Here is a 19356-nt window from a genome sequence, read left to right on the forward strand (position 1 = left end):
CCTCTTTTTGATCTCAATGCCTTGCCATATAATAAATATCTTATTAACCTCGTTTGCTCGGTCCGTACCGTAAGTTATGGATCCTCGTTTTTTCCACTTTTTTATGGCCCGCGCGCTACGCGCTTGGGCCATAAGGCAGTGGAAAAAACTCGGTCCATAACTTACGGTACGGACCTCGCACTCGGTTAATAAGAGCTATTTATATTCCGGTTCATGCCCTTTCCCTTTGAAGAAAGCAGCTTGACGTCAGTAGTGTTGATATCTGTGACAATATGGAAATAAGAGACTCTTACGACTTACGCTTAAGTATTTCTTGGAAAACGCAAAAAAAAAAATTAAGAAACTGAGCTTGAAACTGAGGTTAGAACTTGCGAAAAATGACCAAACGAAATAAGCAGAACATTATAAAAAGCGATCTGAGCTTTGTATTCATGCATGCGTTTGTTTCCGCATCGCTATAAACTGTATTCATAATTCAGATTGATAACAGACCAGACTAAATGTCTAGAACATTTATACTCGATTTCTTTACTGTTTTCCACATACGCTAAACTTACTGAAGTGTTTAAAACGGTATTAAGCTCTGTGTCGAAAATAATGATGTACTGAAGTAAACTTCTTTCGATGTATCCATGTTATTAGTACTCAGTTTGGGTCAGAATTATGAGCCGTGAAAAATATGTCTTGACACAACTTGAAAACAATCATGTAGAGTTGATTTGGCCAAGGAAATATAACAAGGTTTGCAGTAAATCTTGAAAAATATAAAGACCTGAAGAAGATAAAAAGTTTCTTTGGAAATCTGATTTTGTTTTGAAATGTAAACTACATAGTACGAAGCGAAACGTCTAGGAAAGATAATGTAGCCAAGACGTAAACAATGTTTGAGAAGATGAGTTAGTAGCATACAGACGACGGCTGAAATTCACCAAAAATATTCTTTTAAATATGATATATAGTGGCAATAGTATAACATTACTATAATATAACAATATTGCGGTATTTTTATTCAACATTATACGAGACATAGCTCAATAGCTGTTAGTATTAACATCTTTTTTTTCATAGATCCTTACATTATACTGAGAGGTGCGTATTACGTTCCGTCCGGGGGATACATCGGAAACCAAAAGGTTGAGGGGGTCAATATGTACTGGTAGAAAAAAATCGCAAATAATTTATTTTTACTCGACTTACAACGAAGTAGTGAATTAATATTATCAATTTACTAAGTATATAATTGCCAAACTTGAAAATAATTGTAAGAAATGTAGACGATAATTTTAGGACCATATGGATCTTTCAGTTGAATTACTGGTAAGTGTCATCCTTTATAAAAAAATTTAGTTTTAAATTTCGATATTTAACAGAGCTAAATAGAAAAAGTAGAGCTCGTGGGGAATCAATTCCAGCAATTATTATGTAAGCCGCATATTTTTTGTTATACTTTTTTCCCTATTTCTGTGTAATCACATTAATTATTTTCTTATTCTCTAAAGAATACGGCAACGTGGTCTTTAATAGGATAATATAAAATCAATACAAATATTAAAGTATACTTGTACATAATACATTTTTATAACAGTCACGCGCTTGCCTATTCAATTGGTCACATGAGTGTTTAATAAGCGTCGGGCCGGACTCCCCCGTAGATCTAGATCTGTATAATCACAGGCAGCCCTACAAGCTTGGTTTCTGTGGTGTCCTGTTATAAGGAAATGTATGGGGAATCATCAAAAATTTCAATAAAATCATCAAAACGTGAAATAAAGCCTCGAAATTTTACCCTATCATTGAGAAATAGCACTTCTTTCGCTCTGCGTGGTTATTTTTTGAATTTAGCCCGTTTTAAGGATTTTTTCCCCCACCAGTAAGAAATAAGAGAAGGTTGGAAACTCGGGATCCAAAAGCGAGCCATCACGAGTCTTTGAAACCTCGTTCGTCTTCGAATTTTCTTTCCAGCGCCAAATTTTAGTCATGACCCTTCTCTCACATCCCTATAGAACCGAGAAAGTCGCATTAGAGATTAGTCTTCGCGTCTTTAAGCCATGAAATTTGCCTGTATTCACATACTACCTCGCTTGTTCTGAACCGTACTTGGAGCTCACTGTACACCAGTTCAACGGATTTCTTTCGGCAACCGACCCGAGGTCACGCCGGAAGTCTTCGTATCGTAAATGCGGATTCGATTTGGATATCGTCTTTCTTCGAAAATTATGGTGAGTGTATTTTTTAACGGCCAAAGATACAAAAGTATTTAACTTATAATTTCGAAAATTATGGTGAGTGTATTTTTTAACGGCCAAAGATACAAAAGTATTTAACTTATAATTTCGAAAATTATGGTGAGTGTATTTTTTAACGGCCTAAGATACAAAAGTATTTAACTTATAATTTCGAAGAAAGACGATATCCAAATCGAATCCGCATTTACGATACGAAGACTTCCGGCGTGACCTCGGGTCGGTTGCCGAAAGAAATCCGTTGAACTGGTGTACAGTGAGCTCCAAGTACGGGTCAGAACAAGCGAGGTAGTATGTGAATACAGGCAAATTTCATGGCTTAAAGACGCGAAGACTAATCTCTAATGCGACTTTCTCGGTTCTATAGGGATGTGAGAGAAGGGTCATGACTAAAATTTGGCGCTGGAAAGAAAATTCGAAGACGTACGAGGTTTCAAAGACTCGTGATGGCTCGCTTTTGGATCCCGAGTTTCCAACCTTCTCTTATTTCTTACTGGTGGGGGAAAAAATCCTTAAAACGGGCTAAATTCAAAAAATAACCACGCAGAGCGAAAAAAGTGCTATTTCTCAATGATAGGGTAAAATTTCGAGGCTTTATTTCACGTTTTGATGATTTTATTGAAATTTTTGATGATTCCCCATACATTTCCTTATAACAGGACACCACAGAAACCAAGCTTGGGCTACCTGTGGTATAATTCAACAACCTTTGCACGCATCATTTTGTATATCTACAATTTTACAACAACTCACGTAAATAACACATTCTGATTGGCTGAGAGCTATGATCAATAAGAGGACAGACACATGGATGACGTAATGTTTTTGAAAACAAGACTCGCCGGTAGGATTTTATCGTAAGGACTGTGATTTTGCGAATTTATTTTGCTAATAAAAGTAGACAATGGAACCAGAAGAGGAACCAAACTTTGAATTTAATCTTGCTGATAGTCTTGCCGACGAATATTTAGTTCTGGAGGCAGAAAAGATAGAGGAAGACGTGAAAAATTCATCTCGCTTTGCAACTTGCGAAGAAAAAGACTTGAATGAGCTTGTGTCAAGTGCTAACGCGAAGGGCACAAAAAGAAACACTAAATGGGTATTAAAACTGTTGCAAGGTAGGTCAGCTCATTTTTTTCAAGAAAATATGCGTTAAAACCTAGCTAATATTGAAAAGGATAAAGAAATCTACAGAAATAATCTTACTTTCACTTTTAGTTACTTACGAGTTGTTGATGCAATTTTCAGAATGGTGCCATGAGCGAAAAATTTGCAAGCCCTTGTTGGATCTAACAGAGGCCGAGCTAAATGACATCCTGAGGAGGTTTTATGCAGAGGCCAGAAACCAGAAAGGTGAAGAGTATAGCCGCTCCTCGCTGCTTGGGTTCAGGAATGCTGTTGAACGCCATTTTGCAGTCAATGGTAAAGCAATGAAGCTCACTAACAACCCAGCATTTTACAGCTCTAACAAGATACTGGAGAGCAAGCTGAAGGTCAACAAAAGAGAACAGAAACAAAATACCAAACACAAACCAGTCATTGAGCCAGCCGATGTGAGTAAAGTCAAGAAAAATCCTTTTTTGAGCCACGAGAATCCTTACGGCCTCCTTCGGCGAGTGTGGTTCATAGTGACCCTGTATTGGTGCCGCCGTGGTTGTGAGGGCCAAAGACAGCTCCGCCGAGAAAGCTTTACTTTTGATCTTGACGGTGAAGGAAAGGAATATGCAACCATGACTCACGAGGAGCAGACAAAAAACCATCAGGGTGGCTTTTGTGACAAGCAGAGTTATGAAAACGAAACACGGTTGTATTCAACAGGTGAAACTGGCGATTCGCTGTGGTGCCTGAAGTACTATCTTTCCAAACTTAACCCCAAACAACAAGCGTTCTTTCAAAGACCAGTGCCAATCTTTACACCAGAGGACCCAGTGTGGTATGAAAACAAGTCTCTAGGTGTCAACAAGTTGGGTGATATGATGAAGTCAATCTCTATCGGAGCCGGCTTGTCAAAAGTCTACACGAACCACAGCGTCAGAGCAACAGCTATCACCATGTGGTCAAATGCTGGAATCCCGACTCGTCACATAATGAGCATCTCTGGACATACCAATGAACAGAGTATTCTATCTTATAACAGAAGACCATCGGTCCAGCAACTAAAGACCTGCTCGGACGTGATTTCCAGTGCATTGACCGATTCAGAGGGCGAGAGTAGAAGGCTTGATCGAGATCCCAGGGCTGTTTCGTCTGCTTCCACTTCTGTACAGGTTGTACAGTCTGAGATGGCCATTAACTCCATTCCAGAGTCGATCTTCAATGGCTGCTCCATCCAGAACGTGAATGTCTATGTTGTCAAGCGAAAGTGACATTGCTTTTCTTAGCTGAGCTTATTAGTAAGCTTCATTTTTTAGAACCTTTGAGTTCTGACTCAAACTCTTTTCGACTTAACTAAAACAGCCATTTATAAGTATATGTCAAAAGTTTTGACCAATAGCTAGCATTCTTTCACAGTGGCTGTCAAAGAACTGTCAAAATTAGCCAATCACAGCGTAGGAAGTTTGGTTGTGAAATGTTGACGTGTTTTATGAAAAAAAACTTTTGTAAGTCATAAAATAACCTTTGAAGTTTTCAAAAGTAAATAACCGAAAAACCTTCGTCTTACTTCTGTACTCTGTCCTCTAATGATCATGAAAACTAACTATCTTAGCGAATATTCAAAAGCTCACAATAATCGGAGCTGTTTGGTCTATCGCCTTGCTTTCCTTGAATGACAAATTTTCGAAAAACTTTTCGCTTATTTTATTTTGTAAACATTTCGCAGTTTGTTGTAAAAAACAGATCGCACATAGATTTCCATTGTCTGTCCTCTTATTGATCATAGATGACGTCTTAAAATGTTCAAAACTTTACAGTGAAACCACTCGCTGCGCTCGTGGTTCCACTTTAGTTTTGAACATTTTAAGACGTCATCTATGATCAATAAGAGGACAGACAATGGAAATCTATGTGCGATTTGTTAAGTAAAAGCCTGCAAAATACCTGTTTTGATGACCAAGAAAGTAACAAAGAACATTCCGAACACCTTCAGTAGCAGAACATGCAAAGTAAATGACTTGAAAGGCAATAAAAACATCATATTAAACCGCACGGTGGTCAAAAACGCACGCTAAATCGACAATGTTTGGCGTAACCGACACTGGTGAAAAACGCACTGCGCATGCGTTGGGAGAAAAAAAACAAAATGGCGGACAGTCGAAGAGTGCGAACATATAAAAACGAAGACATTCGACTTTTAATCACTTTTTTGTGGCTTCAATGGAAATAACAATCGATCACATCTAAAGGTAGGTTTTATTTTAACCAACAGGGCTATTTTATAAATATTCGTTTTGGAATTTTACAGATATTTTTGGATTTCTTTACATAGAATCCGACCATGTGATTATCTGCAAACACATCTTTTTTTCTGGATTTCATATAAAAACTGTTAAAATTTGTAAGATTTTAATTACCAGTCAATTTAATTTCAGGCGTTTTAAAGCCATGTTAAATAATTTTAGTAAATGCAAGACTTTAATTTGAACCCCTATCTTAAGAAAACGAATTTGCAGATGTGAATACATGTATAAGCTTATAAATATCTATAACAATAAAACCTGCTAAAACATGAAAGAAACCGTTTATAAAAAATAAGCTTACACAATGAACTTCATGTGAGAAGCATAGGAATTTGAATTCTGGAGATCTGCCATTCTCAAAATAAGCAAAAACAAAAAAACTATAGCCAGTTTCAGAAGTTTATGTCTGAAATTATGAACCAAAACTGGAATGTTGAAAAATTTGAGGTTTTAGAGTGTTACAGTACTAAAAATCTACTGTACTACTACAGTGTATAAAGTGGGTTACTTTGATCCAATGGATAAAATCCACTCTTCCAACGACTGGACCCAGAACACTTAAAATAGTATTCAAATTTATGCTTCTCATATGATGCTGATTGCATTTTACATCCGTACATCTACTGAAAGTGTATCATGGTCAGTGTACAAAGGTTGAAGTTTGTGGCTAAGTGTGTGCATCTCATCCATTGTAATAGGCTGGAAATGTCATTGATGTGGCAAGATGCAATCAAAGCTCCATGTGGGTGGTGAATGTGGCTGTCCAGAAGAATGATATTGTTTTGTAGTCCTTTGACAAAAGTAAAAGTATTAGTGCGAAATGTCACTATTGCAGAACTTGAACCAGTACTGGATTTCATCATGGACCTTAAATAGTACTCCAGGTTACTTGTTGCTGGATCAGTTATGACAGCTGTAAAATTAACTGGCAGTTCTATACCCAGTTGAAATTGCTAAGCTGTGAAACAAGAAGCCTTGAGGCCATTTCCACTTGTAGATGCACAGGTGCATGCTGGAATATGTCATCATGGACTTTGTTTCCTTCTAGAATGGAAGACCTAAGTAGTGGTACCCATGCACTTGAAATACCATTAGGAAACAATTGTAGAACTGGCTTTGTAGTGTGATATTTGTTTGCCATGAGAAGTGCAATAAGGGTACAAGCAGTGCTACCATGCCTACCATTGATTGTGGATTGGGAAATCTGATGAGGAAAGAACCAGTAATGTGTAGAAGAAAGGCATTTGTACAGAATCGCACTTTGCTGATTGTACATGTGTGGTTGAGGAACTGGTGTTGTTTGTGGTCCTGGTGTGCCTGATGCAGAAACTGGATTATGGTGAATGGTGCTGGTTGGTGGTTCAGAAACCAGTCTTGTTTCATTCATCGGTTGTGGTACATTTGCTATATCCTGGACACATCTTTCCATTTGTTGATCCCAATCCAATGAATTGTAGGAGGCTGCAGGTCTTACATGTAATTGGTTATTTTCTGCTTCATCAATGCTTTGTGGTGTGCAACTTCTGTGCTTTGACTTTGTTGGCTCCAGAAGCGAAGAATTGAATTTTGCAGATAGCTCCTCAATTTTCTCCTGTAATTTGTCATGACATATGGGGCAGTTGGAAGTACCATCTAAACAGACATCATGAAAAGTGTGAAAACAGTTCAAACGACGGAAAGTGCCACTCCCTTTACAGCTTTGAAGATCACATTTGCTGTCAGGACAAGGATCAGTATTGGGATATTTCTCTTCGAAACTGTAACCCAGAGGCATACATGTACTACTGACATTTGTATCAAATGTTGGAAACCAGAATTTAATGTCTCCTTTTGGTTTACCATGTTTATCAAGATCTCTTGGTATCTGTGAAACAGGTAAGATTATAATTGAAATAAATGTCTTCAAGAGTTGCAGTTGTCTAAAAATAGGAAAAATTTTGTATGACTGTCTATGATTGCAATATGATTGGGTTTTGTGCATGTTTTTCAATTTTTAAGATTTTGAATTGTAAATGTAATTGAAAAAGAGACAAAGTCACATATTAATAAAAAAATCTTGCTAACTCTGTACATCTGTACTAAAGGATTATTAAACTTGCTTGCTTGGTCTGCACAGAGAAATATCAGACCAAGGTCTTGAACGTATGGGCCCAAGGCTGCGGGCCGTGCAGAAAAAAACAAGGTCTGATATTTCTCTGTACAGACCAAGCAAGCAAGTTTAATAATTTTTTACTATATGACTTTGTAATTTTTTCTATAAATGAAAAATGAAGTCGTGTTTACAAACTACATGTAGGGTGTGCTAGAATCTAGAATTCAACAGTTCAGAGAATACATGTGCACCCATGCGAGGTAGATCCGGGTAATAAGAAATATTCCCAAAGATTCCGACCATATGTAGGCAAATTGGCAAAATACAGACTGGGCTTGAGCCAATCAAATTACAGGAAATTATAGCTGTCAGTCATATAATAAAGAGAAATATCAGACCTTGGGCTATTCTGCACAAACCTTGCTGTGCTTATTTTATAATGTCAACACTTTGGTCTGATATTTCTGCAGTCAGACCTCATGCTCGGTTAAAAAGGTTCATGTTTAGTCAATAATAGTCCTTCATTATTACCTTTGCACTTTTTGCAACGTTTTGAGCAACAGATGTAAACAAGTTGATCAGATATTCAGCACTCATCCCAGCTATAGTTGTCCAGTCCCTTTTGTGATTTCCCTTTGACGTATTCTTCACAAAATGTTTTTGGAATGAAATTTGAAAATTTTGAGCATTTATGCATTTTGCTACATTTTGAATAAACTCAGCAGAAGACCATGGTGTGATTTTGTTTCGAAGTTCAGAGTGAAATATTTCGACTTTCTTTTCTGTAAAAAGTGATAGCCAATTCTTTTTTGTTTCAAAATATTGTGGAAGTTTTTTCCTTTGGTGTTCAATGTCACTGAGCATTGACAGGGTTGACTTGTTATAATGTCTTCGTTTCCAAATGATAAACAGGATGGCAATCCTTACCATCACAGTAAGGTACTGTTCTAAATTACCATTTCGAAAGATAGCAAAGTACTGAAAAAATCCCAAAGGTACTACTTCTTCCAGAAGAAATAATACAAGTACATACTGAGGGTCTTTACACATAGTAAATTTGGCCATTATTCTGTCACGCACCATAAGCCATCCAAGTAGCACTGAACTTATGAGCAGGGAACATTGATGTGGCTTAGGTTTTTGTGGGAGTGGTTTTGAAAATAAGTGTTGATGCAATTTATCAAACAAAAAGTTATATTGTACGACCATCTGTTCTTGTAGATTTAAACTAACATGAAATGGACCTTGCTCAGGGATGAGGGAAGTTAGGATAGTGTTATGGCTGTTAGCTTGAGCTATTAGCTTCTTGATATAGAGCCATGTTGGCCAATCACCAGGTGTTGGTACTAGGTTTTTTTTCATGTATTCTCTTAATTCTGGAGCAACTCTTAGAATGTGATTCAATGCTTTTTTATAGTCTTCCATGCTTTTTAGTGTTTGTTCTCTTTCATCAATAAGTAGACAAGACTGCAGGGTTTGTAAATCGCTTTGGGCATGGCTGGAATAAATGCTAATAAGAAAATAATACAAAATGTCAAATCTCAAAAATATTAATATCAATTATTATAATTTAGTCAATCACTGGATATGAGCAAGCGCACGGTCTGATTGGCTACTCTACTAAGTACTAGGCTATCAGCTTGTATACTATGAGTAGAGAAACACACTTTCTAATGAAAAACGATAACGGAACATTTATTTTTTTCATGATCCAGTGATTGACTGTATAATAAAACAATTATTCCACTCTCATCATAAATGGCTGCCGAGTTGGCTATCAGCTCTTGTACGACTCGACTTAATAATTGTTAAATGTTATTTATGGTCATCTGATTGCATTACATGTACGAAGACATACCCTAATTCTTTAACTTGACTTTCAACTGATTCAGGTGTTATTGATTTGTATTTTTCAGGAAGACCCTCCAGAAAGGTGCAACTGCAGTCTAGGAACTTGTCAACTAATTTCACCACATCATCATGGCTTATTCCCCCACGACAATCTTTAGTCACTTGTTTTACTTTGATTTTAACTGTTCTGTGGATGCTTAAACTGTCTTGTGGTCTAGGAATCGATGCAACACTTGGCGTGTCTAATAAACTGGTCATCATGTCGATTGATGTAGATTTCTTGAGGTCTAATGGTTGTTTTGGGGAGCTGATCACATGGAAGTCATCAATCATGTTAATTACCAGACAAGATTTCTGTTGATGTGAATGTATGAAAATAAGAATTATGTTGATTGCATAAACTTCTTGTTTATAATAACAAAATGAAACAAGGTTTGAAAATTCTCTACAATACAGACCATGCAAGCTAGTTGAATATGATTATTTTATGCACTTGTGCATGTGTGCAGTCAATAAATTGATTAATTAATAAACAGTCAAATAATACAGTACTGTAAATATATAAAGTTTTTTTGGTACTCACATCAATTGCAGTTGTAATTTGTGATTTTAAAAGCGATACATGACCATTCACCATTTTCTTTCTTTCAGCATCTATAGATCTTCTGTGAATAGAGTCACCCATTATGTAACCAGCTGACTGGCCAGTCCTTGATAAACCGTGATTAGAAAGAAAAAGTCCACTATCTCTTTGTAAATGGGATGTTTTCTGTGACCTATATGGAAAACACAAACATCATTTTATTGATTTGACTTAAGCATTAAAAAACAGTTTTCCGCGTATTATACTCTGATAAAAACACACGGGATGTGAAGAGAACACTTGAGAAGAATATAACTCACCTAAAGTATGCAAGGGTATGCAGTAAAACAACAGTCCTTTGTTCTAGTATCTCTTTCCTGGTACCAGTATTCTGTATTCTATTGTCATCTCTAGATATGGAGTGAAGAAGCATATCATAAAGACCAGGAGAAGTCTTTTCAGCAAATGCCCTCATAAGTTTAGGATTGTACAGGTCTGGTCCCATGGTCTGATAGTGGTTGTACAAGGCACACTGGAATTTAGCCACAAGGTTTTCAAACGTCATTCCTGAAAACATAAATTTTGTTTGTGTGTGAACATTAATTTGTAAAATTAATATATAGTGCTCCCACTAATACTTCCTGTAATATAAATGTTTTCTTTAGATATAAACATGCAGCGTTATGTGAGTGTTTGTGTCAAGGGCAAAGATGTGGTTGTTAAAAATAGTTGTAATGTACTTAGAGTATAGTACTAGAGTTACCACATCATATAGTGAGGTCATTAAACCTGTGTAATAGATATTACACTAACACTCTGTTCCATTGTTTTCTTTTGAGTCTGTTTGACTGTTATAATAATACTTTTACAAGCAATTTCTATTTCATGGATTAAATGCCCTCAACATGTTATTTAATGCTAAATCTATTGCTTTAACGTTTATTGCTCTGGAGATTATTTGCAACTAAAACCTATGATGAAATTTATTTATGTATGCTGCATAACAGAATTGAAATACCATCATTACCTTTCATTGTCTCAGACTTTTCCAGTTTTCCAGTTTCTTTCCAAACACCAGATTCAACGAGTACCTGACCATTCTTATAATAATTTTAAATTCTGTTACACAGATAATCTGAGTGGAGACGGTATTCCCACTGCAGGTGTATATGAATCTTTGTCTCGACCCCAAGACCATAATAATAATAAAGAAGAAGAAGAAAAACAAGGTAAAAAAAAAAAAAGTATGCTATATGTAAATGTATAAAGTATAGGGATATATGGTTTATCCCCAGCAAGCTGTAACAAGTTTTTGAAACTGTAAAATAAAAGAAACACAGTGGAAACAATATATCGTTGAAACACTATTACTAAATTGTACAGAATAGTATTACCTGAACAATATAATTAGCATAAAACAGTATAACTTAGCATTACTAATATTCACATATATATTGTTTGCACTTTATTGTAAAAAGGAGAAAAATGATACAATAAAGTTGTTGTTGTTAGAGACTTGTTCTAATTTATTTATTTACTTACATAATTCATATATTTAATTATATGTTAATTTTTTATTTACTTATATTTATTAATATTAGAGAGGTTTTCATAAACTTGTGAAATTCATACTCATTTATTTAGTGCTATTCCGCTTAAAGTCTTTTGTTTTCTATTGTTCAATACCTGCTATTAGATAGTAAATAGTATTAGTTGTTTCACGGGTTTTTAAAAACCACTAATTTTTTAAATTATTTTTTGCTTTATTTTATTAGAGTGCTCACACTAAATCCGTGAAACAAATACTAATTTTTAGCACTAAATAGTGATAATTAAACAATAGAAAATAAAGGATTCTGCATGAAGTAGTACTAATTAGTACTATTTAATGTTCACGGTTTTAGTGCATGCACTCTATTATTTTTTTAATAACTTAAGTAGTATAGGGGATGGGGGTTCCAGCGCAACGACAACCGGAGGATTACCCGCCTAAAGTACCCCCCTCGATTCGTACCGCGATTACCCGCATCCCGTGTTTATGTAAAATATGTTAGTCTATATATGGAGTGCGAAGATTGTAAGAGAATTTTTAAGAAAGAAGTGGACTTGAAGAAGCATTTAAAGATGAAGACGAAATGTATGAGCAGCTATAATTGTGGATGTGGTAAGAAGTTTGAGACTAAGGTTAAATTGTTTTGGCATTGTCAGGATTGTGAGTATGACTACGACGATCTGAAAAGGGTCTGGAATTAGGTATAAGATATCTCCTATTATATAGATGGAATCCCAAAGCAATTTCGAAACGGTGTCAATACCCGGTAACGGTGAGATTGACGTTAGACAGTTTTGGCGTCAGTCAGAAAGGAAGGTCAAGAGAACGCTTCGAAAAGGTATAGAAGAATTAGGAGCCCTGAAAGCGAGTATAATGGTAGAAGTAAGTTTGTCAAAAGATGAGGTAACGACAACAGCAATGCTGCGATCAAAGTCACTGGTTATATTAGAGTCCACCAATCTGGATAGGTCACTCAGCGAAGCCTTAGAAGCAATAATGGAGTCGCTGTCTAACTACACGAAAGAAGGATCAGGTTGGACAGTGGAGGAGGTAGAAGGTATGGAGGTTAGCATGGCAAGGTACGTGCCAATACGAGGAGGAAGTTACGTGCCCCTGCCGGTGTGGGTAGAAAGGAAGAAGGCAATCGTTAACGTAAAGAATGACGACAACCGCTGCTTTATGTGGGCAATACGATCCGCACTGTATCCAGTAGATAAGGATCCATGTAGACCAAGCAAGTACCCAACAGATGATTTGGAGTGGGATGGCGTAGAGTTCCCAATGCAGCTGACAGACATACCGATATTCGAGCAGGAAAATGACCTAGCCATTAACGTTTACGGAGTCAGAGACCAAACGATAGTGCCACTAGCGCTGTCAAAGAGTAAAGGAGAACGAATACACCTCTTCTACCACGGCGGACATTATTCGTGGGTCAAACATGTTAGCAGACTATTTTACAGACACACCAAACACAAAGGCAAGAAATACTTCTGCGACTGCTGCTTATTATCCTTTACCAGCGTTAAAGCTCTAAAGGATCACGACGAAATATGTCGCGGAGTCGAAGAAGTGGCGCAACGGATCCAGATGCCCACAGATAAGAACCTATCCTACTCAGACCACCAAAAGCAGATGCAAGTGCCTTACGTGATATATGCAGACTTCGAAGCGTTGATAACTAAGGAAGAGCAGAAACGTGGTGCCACGAATAAGGTAGGATTACACGAGATCTGCTCCTTTGGTTACATAGTAGTCAGATCAGACGGTAAAGCAAACCCTCCTGTGATTTACCGAGGTAAGAACGCAGCTAATGAGTTTCTAGAAGCATTGCGAGAAGAGGAGGGGGAGATAAGAGAACAATTAAGACGTCCAAAGAAGATGGAATTTACCAAAGAGAACCAGGAGGCTTTTAACAAGGCAAAAAAATGCCACATTTGCCAACATACGCTTCTTCAGTTTGGAAGACGAGCCAAGAAAGCGTGGGATGAAGATGGAAAGTATCTAGGAGAAGCTCATTTCAAATGTGGTAGGTATGCAAGGAAGGGGGAAAAGCCCAACAAGCCTTCCACCCACTGCATTCATTGTCATAAAGCATTCGTTGAGGATTTCTATGTGGATAAGGTTAGAGATCACTGCCACATCACGGGTAAATACAGAGGAGCGGCTCATTGGAAATGCAATATAAACTTCAAAGTAGACCCAGAAATGGAAATACCCGTATTCTTTCACAATTTAAGGGGTTACGACAGTCACTTACTCTTACAAGGAACAGACGGCTCCGAAGTAAAGTGCATACCCAACAACAAAGAAAGGTACATGTCCGTAACCGTAGGCAAGCTAAAGTTCTTAGATTCGCAGCAGTTCATGGCGGACTCCTTAGCAAACTTAGTAAGGTATAACACGGAGTTCCCCATTTCCAGTCAATACGGCGCGGAAAGGAAAGGAGTCTACCCATACGAATACATGGACTCCTGGGAGCGATTCGAAGAGCCCCTACCACCCAAAGAGAGATTCTACAGCACCCTAAACGAGTCTGGTATAAAGGACGAGGAGTACCAGCATGCGTTAGATGTGTGGGAAAAGTACTCCTGTGAGAATATGGGAGAATACCACGACATCTACCTACGTTCAGACGTAGTGCTGCTCGCAGATGTTTTCCAAAGCTTTCGAAAGATGGCAATGGAATACTACGGGTTGGATCCAGCGAACTTCTACACGGCTCCTGGGCTTAGTTGGAGTGCGCTTCTAAAGAAGACAAACGCGCAACTGGATCTCCTAACGGAATACGACATGTACCGCTTTATGGAAGACGGTATCCGCGGCGGTGTTTGCGGACCCAGCAGACGATACGCAAAAGCGAACAATCCCACGGTGGAGTACGACCCGGAGAAGCCAACCACATACATCTTCTACTTAGACGCAAACAACCTCTACGGTTGGGCAATGTCGCAGTACTTACCTGTACGCGACTTCGAATGGGACAACATAAAGCCCATAGAGTTTTACCTAAACGTAGGTAAAGAAGACGACAAAGGTTACGTGCTGGAGGTGGACCTGGAGTACCCAGAGCATTTGCACGACGCACACGATGAGTTCCCGTTAGCACCAGAAGCGATAGAGATACCATTTAAGCAGCTGAGTCCGCTGCAAAAGCAAATGTGTCCCGGATACAAGCCATACAGGAAGCTAACGATGAACCTGATGGACAAGAAGAAGTACGTGGTGCATTACCGCAACCTGCAGGTCTATGTGCGCCACGGCGTACGCGTGAAGAAAATCCACCGCGTTTTGAAGTTCACGCAGGAACCATGGATGCGCTCCTACATTGACTTTAACACACAAAAGCGTGCGCAGGCAAAGAATGACTTCGAAAAGAACCTGTTTAAACTAATGAACAATAGCGTATTTGGTAAGACAATGGAGAAAATCCGCAAGCGCGTAAGCATAAAGATAGCCAGCACCAGAGAGGAAGCAGAAGCATACGTGTCACAGCCTGGATTCCTTAGATACGTAGAAATGTTAAACTTCTACGTGATTCACATGAAGAAAGCGAATCTATTCCTGAATAAACCCGTATACACGGGGTTTACAGTGTTAGACCTATCAAAGCTGCTTATGTATGAGTTTTACTACGACAAGCTAAAACCGAAATACGGTGATAAGTGCCGCCTCTTATACACCGACACCGATTCCTTGATACTAGAGGTGCAGACGGAAGACATTTACGAAGACTGTGTTCCCGACATCGATGAATACGACACCAGCGATTACCCACGCGACCACTTTCTTTACTCCCCTAAAAACAAGAAAGTAATCGGGAAAATGAAGGATGAGATGAAAGGAAAACCCATCGTGGAATACGTGGGCCTGAAACCAGATGTACAGCGTGCTAAAGCTGGACGGTGTAGAAAAGAAAGCTAAAGGCGTAAAAAAATACGTGGTTAAGAAGGACATAACCCACGAGTCCTACTTAAAGGTCCTGCGTACGCGTAAGGAACAGCGGCATAAAATGAACAGCCTGCGCAGCTACGGACATCAAATACACAACGTTAACCAGGAGAAGGTGTCACTGTCTGCATTTGACGGTAAGAGGTGGATGTGTGATGATGGTATCCATACGATAGCATTCGGACATCATACGATAAGCAGTTCTTCTTTGACGAACCCACGCGTGGGACCATCGTGAAGATAATACAAGATGGGCTGACCCTTCTTAGCTATCGCACTTCGGATCTGGTAAGTTTCCAAAGACCAATTGGGATCCGTAGCTCTTTTGGATCCTCCTTCTAATTCACCCGGCTCATAGAGATATCGAACCGTGACATCACCTAATCTCTTTTCCTGGGGGAAGACTGCCCTCGAACTTCTGACGAAGGACTTATGTTCCACGTGTTTCTTTTTTATAGCATCCTTGGGTTTCATTCCCGTAGCCCTGGCCGCCTCGTTGTTCAAAGCCGCGACGAGCTGGGGGAGCCTCTGAGTCCATTCCCTGTTGCGTTTGGAGGGATCTTCCAGCTCTTTCCAATACTGGTATCCAAAGAGACGCTCGGCCAGGGTCTTATTAAATCTTTCAACAATGCTCTGACCCCTGTGGTACTCAGCTTCAGCTCTCCTAATTTTAGTTTCGTGGTCTTTCAGGGTCTTAGTAACCACGCCCATGAACTCTGTCCCCGCATCCACTTGCAGCAGCTTAGGCCATTTCAAGACGCGCTTATAAATCCTACCTAGGGCTTCTGCGACTTCCCCAGAATCCTTGCTGGTTATGGGTTCGGCGTCCTTGTATCTGCTTGCGATATCAACTACGGTCAAAGCGTACCTATAGGTCTTCTTTCTCACCTTGTCGTGCGGTAAGAAGAGCAAATCTGCCTGATGAACTTCATTGGGGGCATTTACGGTAAAGCTGGGCCTGGGAATGTACTTAGGCACGGGAAGATAGACCTGCCAGAGGGTTTGTTTTCTTAACCAGTTCTTAGCCGTTTCTTCTGATACCCTGGCCGCGGTCGCGAGTTTCTTGATAGCCGACGCTCCTTTCCAATAGCCTTCAGGCCCATAGTAAATCCTTTTGAGTTTGTCCTCTACGCGGCCCATTATATGAATTCCAAAACAAGATTGATCTTGCGTCCGTTGAAATCCACCGTCTCTCCGTCCACCTTAATGGTGATGTTTATGCTTTCTACCAAATTAGACAAATCATATTCCAAAGAAATGGGAGTGTATTCTACTGGGTCAAATGGATTACCTTTGGGCAGAAACTTGGACATAAGAGAAGACTTTTCTCCATTGTTGTAACTATGAACCAAGTCGCAATAGACTTCGTAAGAGGATGCGACTTTCCATTTTACGTCAAGTTGACCATTGATCGTGGTACTAGTAAGGCCCAGGAGTTCTACCAATGGACTGCCCTTTAAATTAGCGCTTCCACTATTTTTCTTGAATTTCATTTCATGGGGTAATCCTGTGGTAAGAGTATATCCATGCTTTGCTAGCTCCTTAGCCAGTGTTATGGGGGTGTAATGGGAATCTGGTATTTTTGGTTTGGTGGAAGTCACGACGACAAAGCCATTAATTAAATTATACCAAGAATTGTACAAAGAGCAACTAACCAGCCGAACCCTTTCCGCGCGGATGGGAGGATTCAGATAAGTAGTATAGTTATTCTTGTCGCTTTCCAAAAAGACGATCATTATATTAGATACGCCAAAGCCACGCCTCCCGCCAGCCCTGCGACTCCTACGAAGACCAACTCACTATCTTTTTGTTTCTTAGAAGGCTGGTAGTAATTCTCGAACTGAGGCCTTTTCAGCCTAAAGTCGGGGTGCGCCTGCGCATAGAGCTTAAAGGCGTAGTCTGTGTTTTCGAAGTTCTTATCCGCCTGCATTTTGTCTTGGTAATTCTTGTCCAACCAATCCCGGTAGGCTTGTCTCTTCTTATTCCAAGCCGCCACGTCCCTTTGATATTGCTCCAGCGCTAAGTCGTGCCTCTTCCTTTCGGCGTTAGATTCTGCGTTTCTATCACCGCTAACTAATTTATCCAGATATGTACCACCATAATTAGCCCCTGTAAATACTAAAGCTGCAATGACTCCACCTGCGACTAAGCTAACCATTATACATTAGGCAGGTACTTTTCCTTTCGTAGGTAATCCTTTAGCATGATAGCCCCGCCAACGGCAGCGGTCATCTTAGCGAAATTAGCGAAGCTCTTGCTTGGGTCTTCAGTAAAGTCTTCTTTGAGCACTTTCTTACCAACCCAACCAATACCCGCAACGATGGAAGTAATGATAGCTGCTTCTTCAACAGTTTTCAACAACGCGGTTGACATTATATTACAAAGCGAGAAGGTTATTCCATTTCAGGGATTTTGCTTTTTCTAACCTCCACAGGTGCGCGATATGTTGGCGGTTCTACCTTTTTCGTAGCCCGCCATTGTAAGTAAAGGCTGCCTGCTGCTATGATGACTCCTAACGCGCCAATGACGTACCCAGGATTAATAAAGGATTCGCTTTCGTTCTCCACCTTTTCTTCTTTTTTGGCTTTGTTCTTCCTGTTCATCTCCGCGAGCTTCTTTCCCGCGGCAACTCTGCCTGCAGATTTAGCCTTGGTAATCTTCTGCTCGGGTTGCTCTGCCTTCGACTCTGGTTCACTCATTTATATCTAAGGACTTGAAGGACTTGACTAAGTACTTGAGAATGACTTGACTAAGTACTTGAGAATGACTTAAGGACGACTTGACAATGACTTGACTAAGTACTTGAGAATGACTTAAGGACGACTTGACAATGACTTGACTAAGTACTTGAGGCGACTTGATCATCAGCAAGTGCTGCCTGGAAGACCTTTTCGACTTCTCTATCCTTCTTGAAGTCCTTCCAAGATGTTCCGAAGGAACCTAGTACCTCCTTCAAGTCGACGTGCTGAGCTACGTGAAGTGCCGCAGAGGCGACTGCCATTAACTTACCGCACTTCAAAGACAACCAGCCGCAGGTTATCTTAAGTTCTTGAGCGATGACATAGTCCTCGCTAATGTCCTTCCGCAGTTGCTCCACATCGTCTATGGGCAGTGCAAGTCCAAGCAATTTAGTCGCAAGTCGGATAGCGGAGTCTGCGACGGCGTCCGTGGTCTTACTTGCAAGGGCAGCCTCGTACCTCTTATGGAACTTTTTGACTTCCTCTTCTGACAACTTGTTAACTTGCTCATGGGTAAGTTCCTTGCCTATCATTTCTTTACACTTCCCCGAAGACACAAGGATGTTGAGTTGTTCCTTGAGGTTACTTTCGTCTAACTGTGTGGGGACTTCATCTAAGAGCTGCTCAATCTCCATATACATTAACGTCATAAGGAAACCTCAAAGAAAAGATCATCTTGGAATGTTGATGCGTCTTTAAATGCCGCATGTATTCATGCAACTGTTCCTTGCTTATCTCACCGCCGTAGTCGCTTAAGATGGTTTCCAGGTCTGACTTGCTCGGAGTATAAAATACGACCAGGGAGCCTATGTTTTCCCTGAAGGGCTTAGAGACGCTGGTAAGCTGCTGCGAAAGTAACCAAACGCTGATATTGTCATGCCTACCGCTGAAAGCAAGCTTCACCAATTCGGAGGTGCGCTTTTTTACGTCATCCCCACAGGCAATGTC

The 19356-nt window shown here is 39.5% G+C and overlaps 3 protein-coding genes across 5 annotated transcripts in view; 2 read left to right on the top strand and 1 right to left on the bottom strand.

Annotated features, from left to right (window-relative positions):
- LOC116287275 (uncharacterized) overlaps positions 1-19356 on the top strand; it is a 125680-nt gene that overhangs the window by 49386 nt on the left and 56938 nt on the right. The gene's annotated exons all lie outside the window — the stretch shown is intronic.
- LOC148913703 (uncharacterized protein KIAA1958-like) lies at positions 3148-4898 on the top strand. The gene is made up of 2 exons (XM_089035237.1): positions 3148-3361; positions 3492-4898. Exons 1-2 carry the CDS (start codon positions 3148-3150, stop codon positions 4607-4609), a joined length of 1332 nt encoding a protein of 443 aa, XP_088891363.1. The 3' UTR covers positions 4610-4898.
- Positions 5830-11377, bottom strand: LOC148913704 (uncharacterized). Its single transcript, XM_089025938.1, has 6 exons — positions 11195-11377; positions 10488-10734; positions 10164-10360; positions 9592-10027; positions 8265-9243; positions 5830-7505 (listed from the first exon to the last, which is right to left on the bottom strand). Exons 1-6 carry the CDS (start codon positions 11199-11201, stop codon positions 6576-6578), a joined length of 2796 nt encoding a protein of 931 aa, XP_088882064.1. The 5' UTR covers positions 11202-11377; the 3' UTR covers positions 5830-6575.

The sequence above is a fragment of the Actinia tenebrosa genome, unplaced genomic scaffold (genome assembly GCF_029948245.1).
Source record: "Actinia tenebrosa isolate PJP-AT-01 unplaced genomic scaffold, QUT_ActTen_1.0 PGA_scaffold0__85_contigs__length_37466705, whole genome shotgun sequence".
In the NCBI taxonomy this organism is placed as follows: Eukaryota; Metazoa; Cnidaria; class Anthozoa; order Actiniaria; family Actiniidae; genus Actinia; species Actinia tenebrosa.

Coding starts and splice junctions, on each gene's coding strand:
- LOC148913703 (XM_089035237.1), top strand. CDS start 3,148: ATGGAACCAGAAGAGGAACCAAACTTTGAATTTAATCTTGCTGATAGT. Junction 3,362..3,491: donor GGTATTAAAACTGTTGCAAG/GTAGGTCAGCTC, acceptor TGCAATTTTCAG/AATGGTGCCATGAGCGAAAA.
- LOC148913704 (XM_089025938.1), bottom strand. Junction 10,361..10,487: donor CATACCCTTGCATACTTTAG/GTGAGTTATATT, acceptor TTTTCCATATAG/GTCACAGAAAACATCCCATT. Junction 7,506..8,264: donor ACGTTGCAAAAAGTGCAAAG/GTAATAATGAAG, acceptor CCTGTTTCACAG/ATACCAAGAGATCTTGATAA.